Source organism: Pithys albifrons, chromosome 9 (assembly GCF_047495875.1).
Source record: "Pithys albifrons albifrons isolate INPA30051 chromosome 9, PitAlb_v1, whole genome shotgun sequence".
NCBI classification, from domain to species: domain Eukaryota; kingdom Metazoa; phylum Chordata; class Aves; order Passeriformes; family Thamnophilidae; genus Pithys; species Pithys albifrons.
The window spans coordinates 25,606,798-25,619,415 of record NC_092466.1 but is presented as its reverse complement, the minus strand read 5'-3'; the positions used below and the strand labels follow the sequence as shown (position 1 = coordinate 25,619,415).

At 37.1% G+C, this 12,618-nt stretch overlaps 1 protein-coding gene across 8 annotated transcripts in view; it reads right to left on the bottom strand.

Moving 5' to 3' along the window:
• Positions 1-12,618, bottom strand: part of ZMIZ1 (zinc finger MIZ-type containing 1) — a 345,896-nt gene that overhangs the window by 126,340 nt on the left and 206,938 nt on the right. For all 8 annotated transcript variants that reach the window (XM_071564495.1, XM_071564494.1, XM_071564493.1 and 5 more), the window contains one exon: positions 12,256-12,369. In XM_071564495.1, the coding sequence (XP_071420596.1) occupies positions 12,256-12,369 (114 nt within the window). The remainder of the gene's footprint in view (positions 1-12,255; positions 12,370-12,618) is intronic.

The following is a 12,618-nucleotide window of genomic DNA, read 5'->3' as shown; positions in this document are numbered from 1 at the left end:
ATCCTGTTATTTCACCACTTGTCAAAAGAAAGGCCTAGGAGTTCCATGGAAGTTGGAGACAAAGCCAGAAGAAATAATGCTAGAGAAATGTATGTAAAGATTTTTCAGAATACATTTTACTGTACTTGAGACTTGAGGATGAGAAATCCCTCAGTCTCTGTCTATGTTTTACAGCTCCTGGCTCTGTTCTCAAGGGCAGTGCCCAGGTCCTTTAGATTAAAATATCTGTTCCACACTGATGGGTAGCGTTCTTCTATGCTGTGATCAGTGTCCCAGTTGCTGCATTTCAACAATAATGTATTGGGAAGCACATTTACTACAGTTTTAGAATAAACAGGCCTGTGCAAGAAGCATTTGCCAAACACAATAAATTAGGGAAAGACAATTTTGTTGTTGTTGTTGACTGATCTAGAAGAACTAGCAAATCAAAGACTGCAGTTAAGGATGAAAAGCATTCAACTGTTTCTCCAAGCCAGCAACTCAGGTATTGGCCAAGAACGTACCCTGATGAAAATCTGCATAGTACAAACACAATACTACAGTCATTCTGCCAAACAATGATAAAGTTATACACAGCAGAGCTTTTCTACTGCCTTCCAGTGGCACAGGACAACTTCAGACTCCAAGGCACAGATAAAACAGATTATTCTTAACATTGCCATTACTTCTTTGCATTAAAACAATGGTCAAGGAACTGCACAAGAAGCAGAACACTATTTCTTTGTGTGAAGCAAAAGAAAGTTCCTATCCTCAACAGTTTACAATACAAGAAAATATCTTTTTCCCACCTCTATTTTAATGTGAAAGCCCCTTTCTTAATTAATGACACTGCAATTATCTGTGTCCAGAATGGGATCCCTGAAAAAAGCCACAGTGTAACACAGAGTGAAGAACTAACAAATATGATAATGTACAAACATGCTTAAATTTTTCCAATATCCTCTTTTATAATTTACAATTAAGAACCAAATTTATTTATTAAAAAAGAATTAGCATGAATGAAGTTCTCAGGTAGGTTTTTGTTGTTGCCGTTGCTCCTGTTAGTTCAGAAATTACAGATTTATAAGACTTTATCAGGTGGGAGTGTACTCTCCCTAAATTTAACCCTCCCAGCTCAAAACTGAGTAGAGAACTTCATAGAAAAGAAATGAAAATTTAGGATACTCAGTACAATAACATACAACCTTAGAACACACCTACTATTTTATCTCATTTCTTTATAATTACAACTTCAAGTTTTAGATAGGAAAGTAATAAAAAAAAGTAAAAGAAATAATGCAATTAATTTTGATACACAAAAAAACTATTTCCAACTTGGTAGATCAGCCTTTAATCCTTTAAAGTCCAGTAGCTGTTAATATCCCAGCTAAGAGTCTGGGTCCAAACTTGAAAAAAATAAGATTAAAAAATCCCAAGACAACAAGCATTCACAAGAAAAAGAATGACAGCAGAACAAGATATCTTATGCTTCATGCTAAATTAGCAACACGACTGAAGGCTGGTGGGCTGCCATGTGATCTGGAAGACACATAACTTGGAAATGTAACTCTTCCCCTTTTCTACTTACAATATCACTGTATTTCAACCACCAATAAGTAGATATTAGGGGAGGGATGAGTAGAAAACAGACAAAAAGCTTTTCTAAAAAAAAATCCTGTAAAAGACTCCTGAGAACAATGTCTCATTAATCTGCAAACATTAATTAAACTCCTTTAACCTTCATCTACTGTACCATCACAGAGGAACGCATTTCAGAGTGCCAATCGGGTCTGTAAAACAATGGAGAAAGGGCCCTCCCATTTTCTGTTTTTGAAAAGCACATAATCACTAAACTATTTATTTTGAAACTAGACAGGAACAAAGGCAGATACACCTGCTCATCAGTGAGCACACGGATGGTAACATAGGAAATGCATTGCCTGCTTATATGCTTTTAAAACATGAAGCTACAACTACTGAGACACTCCCTGGCCAGAGGCCAAATCACCACTCTCGACTGACATCTTGCTAATTATAGAAAAAATTCTACAAGGTAACTCAGGAACTACAGAGAATTGTAAAAACCACAAAAGCCAATCTCTGCTTGCAATGTCTTCACTGAAGAGACAGCAAAGCCTTGGTCAGTCTGAGTCCTAACCACAGGCTGAGGCCTTTTACATTCGCACTTCACATCGGTTTCCTTTTCTTAATTTCCCCTGCCAGAAGCACTGCCATGTGACTCAGTGTGGCAGAAAGCAGAGCTCTTGGCTGCCAGGGTGCACAGCCAGGGCTGCCTGCACCAATGGCCATGGCATAGCTTGCGAACACCCACCTTGGGGCAGGGGAAGCTGGACCCCAGCAAGAACTGCAAGCAGAAGACTAAACATGAAAAGGCAGAATCTGCACTTGTGAGTGTACAGAAATCAGCCAAACTATTACTTACTTTTTCATGCAAAGTGTGAGGGAAGACAAATTCGTTTTAGTAAAAAAAAAAAATCTAAATTTGAAAGAAAGTGCTTTCACTAACAAATGAACAAACCCTCCTTCTTCCTCTCAAAAGAACAACAAAACCCACAGATACTGAATAGAAAGCAGACATTTCTGCTAAAATTTCCATTTTGCCAAGAGTCATTTACCACCTAATTTTTTCTCCTATGCACTCTGCAGAAAAAGGCTCTATAAATGTATTGGTGGAACAGTGCTCAAGAGGGCTTTCTCTGGTCCCCTCTCCCTCAGCCCTTGGCTTTTGCACACCATTCCTCAGTTAGCTCCTTGAACAACATGAATAGGGCAGTAAACATTTATTTCCAGTTACTTTACAGGTTTACAAATTTTTGCATTAACTGCATTAAAAGTTTAAAGCCTGTCTTTCAATCGTGACAGCTAACAACTTCCTTTTATTTCAAAATTAAAGTAAACAGAACAGATCATATATCCTCCAAAGACCCTGTTTCACGTTGTCTACGACTCAAGTCAGACATTGCTCACTCAGTACTTGTAAGGCTTTCCTCCAGCGAACTTGTATGCAAGGGACCTCCTGGCCTTTTAAATAAACACTGAGACTTCTCAGAAACAAGATGACAAATGCATCATAGGTGCATGATCCAGAAAACACAAAGAAGTAGCTACAAGACATTTGGTAAGTTTAATATATTCAGGTCAGCAGACCTTGATGAAATTTACCTTAGAGGGCCTCAAAGGAACTAGCCTGGGCAAACCTTGTAACTGCTAATGATTATCTTCAGAAATTCATTCAAGACAGAGACCTTGAAGGCACATCAAATCTCTGGTTTTAAGATGGTAAAAGGTGAATCTCAGAAAGTACAGGTATCCAGACAGATACCAAAAAATTATTAAACAAATATTAGGTGAGTAATACAGAACATCATCATGAATCCATCAGCACGGTTCCTTTTTTGACAAGTTAACAATCTTAACTGTAATATGCCCTTTGACATTGCCCTGTACAACACTGCTGTAACAAAGGAACATAGTCCAGTAGACAGTAGTACAAATTTGACTCAGATTATTAACTAATAGTCCTCTGTCAAATCAAAACTTATTCTGGTTACTGGTAATTTCTATGTATTCAGTCCTGATTTGAACAATAAAGCAGAATAAAGTGCAAAACCTCTAAATGGCTTTACAGGCAGAAAAGTCTGCAAACACTTAAAAAGATAGGATAGGAATTTAAAATAATATTTATAAACTGTAAAAGTATTCAAAAAACCAGACCAAATACCCAAATGAAATACTACAGGTAGGAAACAAAAATCAAATGCCCAAATAGAAAATCAGGAGCAGACATTCATCTGGTCAGTGTACACGTGTCTTAGGATAAACACTAGGAAAATGTTTGAGGATCATCAGGCACTGGAATGAGTTACCTACCAATCCCTGAATTCTGGACAGTAACGGGATTTATAGCAGGCCAGACAGTATCTATATCCCACTCCAGCTTGGAAAAAATGAGTAGACAGCATGCTCCCTTAGGTCTGTCCCAAGCCAAAATTCAGTGATTCCAGATCCCTGCTGCTGACTGGAGCCATTCAGCTCAATCTGAACTCCGCCTCAGAAATTCTACCACATTGGAAACCTCCTGTGATTTTGATCTTACTCAGGTAACAGTGCTGATCAGATGGGATCAAGGCAACACAGTTTTGATAATCCATTAAATGTTATGGCTAAGTGACATGATACCTTTTGCAAACATACTCAGGCTTTCTCTAACTGCAAATTCAAATTGAACACATCAGCAAAAATTCAGACAAAATGCAGCTGGCACCATGCATTCAACCCTGACTTCATTCTGCAATGCTGTGAGCACGTATCTTAGTTGACCTAAGCACACATAACAGACAATTCCATTGAAAAGTTGTGCATTAAAAAAAATAACATAGTTGCCAGTACCACAATCATAAATTGAGATTATCACCACTTATCACAGTTGAGAGACGTGCTTGGCCAGCCCAAGGTTCAACACTTAATATTTCTCTATGCTATTTACAGTAACATTTCAGACATCATCATCGTGGCTAGGCTTCGCAAATGAAGATTTGGGAACATTTCAGACAGTAAGACCTTAGAAAAGCTAGCTTATTTCCTACGCACACTTGTAACACCTAGCTTTTATTTAAACTTAGATATGGCACTGATAACTATTTTAAGCTATGCCTTTAAAGGAACACATACCTTATTTGCAAGCAAACATTATCATAACACTAATCCTCAATAAGAAAATCTGATCACCCCAAACCTCTGAAATCTTTAATCTGAACTGTCTGTGACACAGCTCTGCTGAGTTCCAGATGTCTGAACTCTCAGGCATTGACAGTGAGAAAATTATGAGAGTGAGGTTTTAATTACATGAAAAGCAGACAAATTTGGCTATCAACATATTTTCTCTTTGTTGAATTTACTTGCAATACCTTTCCCTGCCTTCTCTTTTTTCTTCTTTCTCCTTCTGCCGGGCTAAGGAGCTACAACATAGTAAGCTCCACTCCCTGCTCTGCTTGTCATCGTACTACAAACTACTGGAACAATATACCTCTCAACCTAACAGGCCTGTTAATCAAGAGAACGACATGACTGCTTATTTCTAAACTCCCTTCCCATTACATTGCACTTTCAATGAATCTCTTAACTAGCAGCAGTCAAGAGCACCCCCCCCTGCTGGCATCAGAATGAATTTTACGAATTCAATTTGCTGGTTGCTCAAAACTAAAAATGCCAGCTGATTGCTAGTTCAGACGGCTCCATGTTCAGCCACTTGTGCACACTTGAAATTATCTGAATGCAGTTTGAAGACTACAGCAGAAATTTTGTAATTAGAATTCTGCAATGTAGATGGTAATTTTTCCCCCTCAGTAACACACAAAGATCAGATAAACAGGAAGCAAATTGAAGAATTTTGCAACATGAATAGCGATCTGCCTCAAACAGAAAAAAAAGGGTGGGAAAAGGAGGAAGAAATCTGTGATCTGAAGTCCTGATCTGATGAGACTCTTACATTTCGGTTTCAGAAGGGCTGCCTCAACAATACAGACAATCAAAGCAAGTCAGGAAACATATATCATAAAGTAGTTTCTTGCCTCTGATGCTTGAAAACAGACATTAAGTAGGTTTTACAAATGTAAGACTTTACACAGCCCTTGTATTCTAACTAGGCTTTTCTTTATTTTCCACCCCGCTGGGTGGATAAGGACCATATTTTCAAAATAAACCAGTATGTCTGCCATGTCCTTCTTGACACTTCCTGCAACAGTGACATAAATCATGCAGAATAAAAGTATCTCCTCCTCCTTTACATCCTCTTCCTCTCCACTATGTGTCTCTAGCAACCATAAACATAGAAGAGGTCACTATACTCAACCCTCTCCATCCGAAATTGTTCCCAGAGGAAAAGAGGCAGAGATTGAGCTTTAATTAAGCCAGATGATCACTGGGGCACTGCAATACTGCCACCTGAGTCCTGGCTCACTTTGAACAATGATTTGGATGAAGCACACAGTGGTCATATGAAGAAAGCGATAAGAGAATTCTAAAAGCATTTTACTTTGGACATCTCAAACAAGCATTTTTTCAAGGCTGCAAAATAGTCCATGGCTTGACTAAAAACAGTAAGGTAAAAGGGCCATGAGGTCATAGGATAACCAGTAATACCAAGCTATTTGGTAGCACTATGGGCTGCTGTGAAGCAGAGTGTTCTGTGCCTGTTGGTTGTACTCTGATGGTACAGCACGTACACAGCCCTGGTGTGCTGTGATGCACTGCAAAGACAAAGCTGTGTGCTTGACAGATGCATGGAGAGGATGATGGAAGCAGAATTTCTTCCATGTGAACTTTTTATTCTGGAAGACTTGGATACAAAGACTAAATTCAATTATTTGTAGGGTTCTCACAGGCAGTTACTACCTCCCATTTTCCTGGGTAGAGATATCCTGGACCAACTCTTCCATCTATAATTACTAATGTTCAGATCCTAGTATGATTTGAAATTCAATTTATTGGATGACACATGTTGATTTTTGACTGCATATTTTTCTACATTAAACAGAGGGAGCCCAAGCAGGCATGAAGTCAATGCAGCAGCAGATGCCTTGTGAACATACTAGCACTAGCTCAACCTTACTGCTTTTGCAGTCTGAGGCATCCTGTTGAGGAAACTTCATGCTATTCAAAAATGGCATTCCTGTATTTTTACTTTTTTAGTATAAATACCTTATGCCATTTTTGTATTTTTTAAACTTTTTTAGTATATATATCTTTTAATCACAGAAGCTTGTTATTTCAGCAATTCTCATCAGCAGTACAGAGATTTAGAAAGAAGTACAAGCACCACAACAAACTTAGGTGAAATCCATAACCCTTAGATAGAGTACAACCAGGACTACAGCTTTGTATATTTTTTTTTAATTTAAAAAGAAATTATTTCTTTCACAAACGCAGGTGAATTTCCCACATTTGATGACTGAGGTAGGCCCATCATTTGGAGAGGAAAACCTAGAACATTTAAGATAGTGAGGGCAGGGGGTGAAGGGGAGGGTTTTTTAAAAAACTGTTTCAGTGTATTGTGGATAAACCGGGGTAGGAAGTGCCATCTTTTGGAAGCAAAGACAGACACACATCCTAACCACAGCAGTCAGAGATCACAGCTTTCAGCAGAGAAGCTCCGTACTTCTCTGCTTCAGTGCTTTGTCCAGGAGTCAGCTCAGGCAAGCACACACCACATACCTAAATTTCTCCCACTGTCCAAACCCATTGCAGTGCTGGATTTTAATTCCTTAGACCAAGCCCGTAGGTACAGTTACAGAGTAATGGCACACAGCTCTGCTACTCTAACCCTTTTATTTCTTTATCAGACACACTGAAGAGCCCTAAAGAATGATAAACTTGGTGCCTTGTAATGCTCAAGCACAGTAAGGGAACAAGGCAGTGCCTTTATCGTCCATCGCTGAAGATGAGTCTGTAAATCTGTCCATTTTGCTCTCAGCTGTCCCCTCATTTCCATTTCTGCAGCAGCACCAACACAGTGTTAGCCAATGCCTTCAGGAAATCATTTACATGTTAAACTGCTTGGCAAGAGCTCACCCATAGGATGAGACTAGAGCAGACCTGCAAAGAGGCAGAAACAGATGGAACAACCTTGTCCAACTGAACGGGGTTACTTTTTTTCAACTGCTCTGTAGTAACTGAATCTGTTTCTTTCAGAAGACCATAAGGTAGTACCATATACAATACATTTTTAGAGAATGATATTCTTAAATTTATCTAGACTATCAGCCTTGCCATAATATAATCTAGTGATAGAATCAGAAATTGTTAACAAAAACACAGCTATATCTGGTTTGTGGTAAGTGGAGGCTGTTTTAATCAGCTGTCCATAACACTATGCAAGAAGAAATATTACATACCAAAGAGCACCATATCCATTGCAATTTCAATAATTTATAGAATCAATTATTTCAATTATAATTCAGTTTCTGGCCTAGACTGTTGTATTTGATTTGAAAATAACAACTGTTGAAAAATAACACCTAGCTTTTCTTGGCCAGTTGGAAGAGATTTTATTGTCTCTGAGGAAGATCATAGTTTGTTTGCATGAGTTCCATAAATGCTGTTTAAAATCTTTCTGTAGCTTGTATCTTGCAAGAAACAAAACAGATTCAAAGCTTACCACTCCATCCTTGACTTTTTATTTATCTGTTGAAATGCATTTTCTTTATAAACTTTTATTACCCACTCACTTTGGTGATTTCCTGTAATGGGTAAGTAAAAAAAGTTAAGCTCTAGAATTAGCGTCTGCCAGAACATTTTGCATATAATTACAATGCATATGCAATGACACACATTTTGGCCAGAAGAGTCACAGCTTTTGGAGCTCAGTTCATGAAAAAATATTTTCTTTTTATAGCACAAGCCATTGGTTCACCTGCATACCCTAAAGCTTTTCTCTTTGTCTGTCTACACAGCAAATTACTGAGAATTACTCCAAATTATTCACAGGCCTTTGACAGTATTAGCATATTTTCTTTATCATAAAATTATTTCACCTCTAAAAGTGCAATCATTTAAAGGATCCTATATAACAAACATCAAGTATTTCACTAGTTAAATGAAGTTTACATACCTTATTAGACACCTCTCTGGTAAAATTTAGCTGCTGTAACAAATACTGAGTTTGTTCCTGAGATAAGAAAATCATTCCTATTATGCTGCATACAACATCACTGGAGCCCATAGTAGCAAATGTAACTTCAGTAATATGAAGACATAATAGCCAGTATATATACTGTGCACATACTATTTTAAAAGAGAAAAAACATCACCGAGGAAAAATAAACACTAGACACGTTCTTGTTCAATACTTGCTGTCTAGCTAACTTAGGAAATTTTCAACTCATTGAGACTTCCCTAAGTGATGGCATTTTAGAAAACCCTCTATAAAAGCATATTCTACATATTAATCCATATATATATTTATTTATTTATTTATTTATTTATTTATTTATTTATTTATTTATTATAAAAAACAGCAATTCCATAGATGAAGCTGAAAGCTTTTCTGCTAATGCCCAGGCAGAATATTTCCAAGATCAAACTTCTGCATCTATTCAGGGTGTGTAAGATGGACAGGTGTTATTAAGTGAACTGGACATTACTGACAGTCCCAATACCAAGATGGTGTGTCAGGACAACAGAACTACTTTCCAGGAAGCACTTCTTAAATTAAAGCACAATTTCAAGACTATGAGCATATTTTTCTTTTATTAATAGGATTAAATCCAAACTTAATTTTTGTGAAAGACTACAGCTAAGACTTAAATGATGCAAAGAACTGTTATACCAGAGGTACCATCAAATTGGCTATAACACAACAGATCTCTTTTAATGCTCTGTAATTACACTCGATGCATTTAAACTTTGCAGTGTGTGAATGGAAGGCTTGCACATTCCTGAGAGAGCTTGTCCTGCTGTCATAACATATTAATATGTTTCAATCTGGATTAGTATGTAGTGTGTTATCTACTTGTAGGACATGATGATTTCATATCCCTTGATGGCTTCAGGATAGTTTAGCATACCACTTCTTCCCTGGTCAGAGTTAACAGAATAAAATGTCATAAAAATAATTAAAAAAATTAGTTCTGAATACTACAGAGGAGAAGCCTTCTAAGCAAGTACTAATTTTTAGTATTTGTAGAATTTCCAAATTAAGTGCCTTTAGGAACCAACCAATTCAAATGGTGTAGTGATGTTAGAGATTACTTGCTTTAAAACATATATTCAAAAATTTGAAAGTTTTAAGGGAATTTGGTTTTGAAGGTAATTTTAAAGACTGGCAAAATAAAACAATATTCTTGTTTCAGTCTATTCAGTGTTTGAGTAGACTTTCACACTGATTTTTCATTTTTCTTTTAGCATAATCCTCACAAAAAGCAACACTGATAAACCTTGTCAGCATGAAAGAAAAACTGGCTCCTGATAGTACAGAACAGGCACGCACGCAAACTATGTTAAATTCACCCATGATGTGCCAGTATTTCAGCAGCCTTTTACTTATTTGAATAATTTCTCTGGAAACAGGCTGAAGTTCTATATTGTTTGTTAAATGAAAGTAGATAAATCCATTTTCCTGTAAGAAAAAAACAAGCTTCGAAATATACCTTTGCTAAATTTTGAATAGGAAAATATTATTTAGAAAGAAATTACATACGAACAAGCTCAGATACAATGAATTTTTGTAAGGAGTAAAAAAAAAAATTTAAAAAAGAGACATTGTCCAGTGTTATTGTATTAAGAAGATACAGAAGTACCAACCTCTTTGAGTACAACCATGTAGTTAAACCTGTTTGAAGTGAAGCAGAAAGATGGATGTACACAGTGAGAAACTAAAAAATATCTTCCTTAGAGGGATTTTAAAATTAAGAACAAGAAAGATATTCATTGCAGTTTATATGCATTCTGCAGACCCTGTGTATTTATCTAACACAGAACAAGCCACCTGGTTAAGTTCCTGTGTAATTTCCTTGTCAGGAATATAATGAGATTACAAAATCTGATAAAGATGCTGCTGTCAGTCAGTCCTACACTGCAGACAGTTCCCTCCCATAACAAGCCTGGGAAACAAGGACATGGCACCCTGTTCAGATTTTTGGGAGAAGTATGAAGTAAAGCAAAACATGCAGTTCAAATATTAACAGTACTTAGATCTTAAGATTTTTCCTTTCCTTCTTGTAAGAAGAAAGATAGTATTTTTTATTTCAATACACTAAAACCTAGGTATTGTGTGTTTTACCTCAGTAGTTTTCATGGAGTTTTTCCTGCTCACTTTCCTTACACTCTGTGAAGCAAGTGAATCACTGACAGTCAGACCTTATTTTGACCCTGTCCTTGGGCAGGGCTGCAGATCTGCTTATATAGAAAGAAAAGATTTAAACAGCAAGGAAGTGCAGGTCAGAATTACAATGTTCTAGCAAGGGGCTGCAGAAAAGTACTGTTCACAGACTGCCTAATTATACTTGAGGTGAACGCCTCCTGTCCCAAATGGTAACCTGAAAAATGCTAGCAACATTTTAAAAAAGTATAAATAAAATATAGTTATGGTCACATTGGATATTGTGTGCATTTTCTCATAACTGAAATTACTGGTAACTTTTGTTTCAAACAGAATTGTTAAATATCCTATCTTTGTACTCTATTAAACTTTTTTAACTGCCTCTATTGTATTTGTTCTCTGGCAGAATAATACGCACCTCCTTATATCACTGGATTTATTCTGAAGTTTTGACATAGAAATCTGAGGGATGCTATACACTGGAGCACATTAAGATGGAGCCATTCCTTAACATTTGGTTTTCTGGCAACTAAGTCCCAGTTTTAGTGCCTGCTTTATATGTATTGGCTACATAGTGCATGGAAGGAATCCCTGCACTTCTGCCCCTCAACAAACACAATGATGGTTTTTTCATCATTTTAGAATTTGTTTCCTTTGTGACTACATATTTATATCAGCTTGTTTGGCAAATTGTAATGAAGCTTTCGAACAATCCTGCTCCAGTCACAATTTAATTCTTCCAAAGTCTTGACTCCATGCAACAATTTTGGATGCTGCTGGGTGTGCAGTAAATAAAATTTCCAAACCAAAAATTATTGAGTGCACACACAAGTATGTATTTTAATGCATTATAATGAGGTTGCTTTAGGAACTACGGTGGTATTAATAAAAAGTGAATGGAAAGAAAAGCTCTGAAATCAATAAAACTTGAAATTAGTATGTCAGCATTAGACCTGCAGTCAATATATGTAACCAAGTACGCTGAACAGGCATGTCAGTAACACTTTTTAGTTGAAAGCACAACATACTTTGAATAGAAGACAAGTAGTCGTTCAGTCCTACCAAAAATGCTAAAGGAAAAGAAATACCTGAAAAGTCCACGAACTCCAGAAGAACATGGCTCACTTAGCAATTTCGAACCATGACATAAATATTGTATGTGCATAACAAGTAACCCAGCCCCCACATTTGTAAGTAATCTAACTAAAAAGATTGACCCCTTTTATGCTTTAACTTCCTGTCACTGCCTTTTGCTTTCTCTTAAGCCATGGAGTCAAATAAACAGTTGTTAGGGTCAAGCTTCATATGTTTAAGGTAAAATGACAAAAAATCCTGCAAAACAGATTCTGAAAATCAAGTTTCCTTTGGTCATGACAGACTACACACAGTAAAAACCAGAACCAGAACAGGAACCATCATCACAGCAGGAGTGGACATACCGTCAAACAACCCATCAGGCTCTGCTCAAATGGTCTCTGGAACGCTCTGGGGTCTCCACACCAGTCCAGGAGCTCTGTTGCTGCATTATGGAAGTTTGCCGGATTCTGTAAGTGCTGGAAGGGAAGACAAAGCGACATGATAAATAACATACACAAGGGCTAACATACTCCTTTGTACACCACATTATGGTAAAGTGTGGAAACTAGGAACAGCATATAATCTGAAACGACAATTTGAAATTGCACAGTGAATGCAGAAAATATTCTACTTCATTCTTGTTAACAGTTACAGTTTTCTGACATGAACTCGTTAGTGAAAGGCAAGCTGTAGCTGAAATACCAGAGCTCCCCAAATTCTGTCCT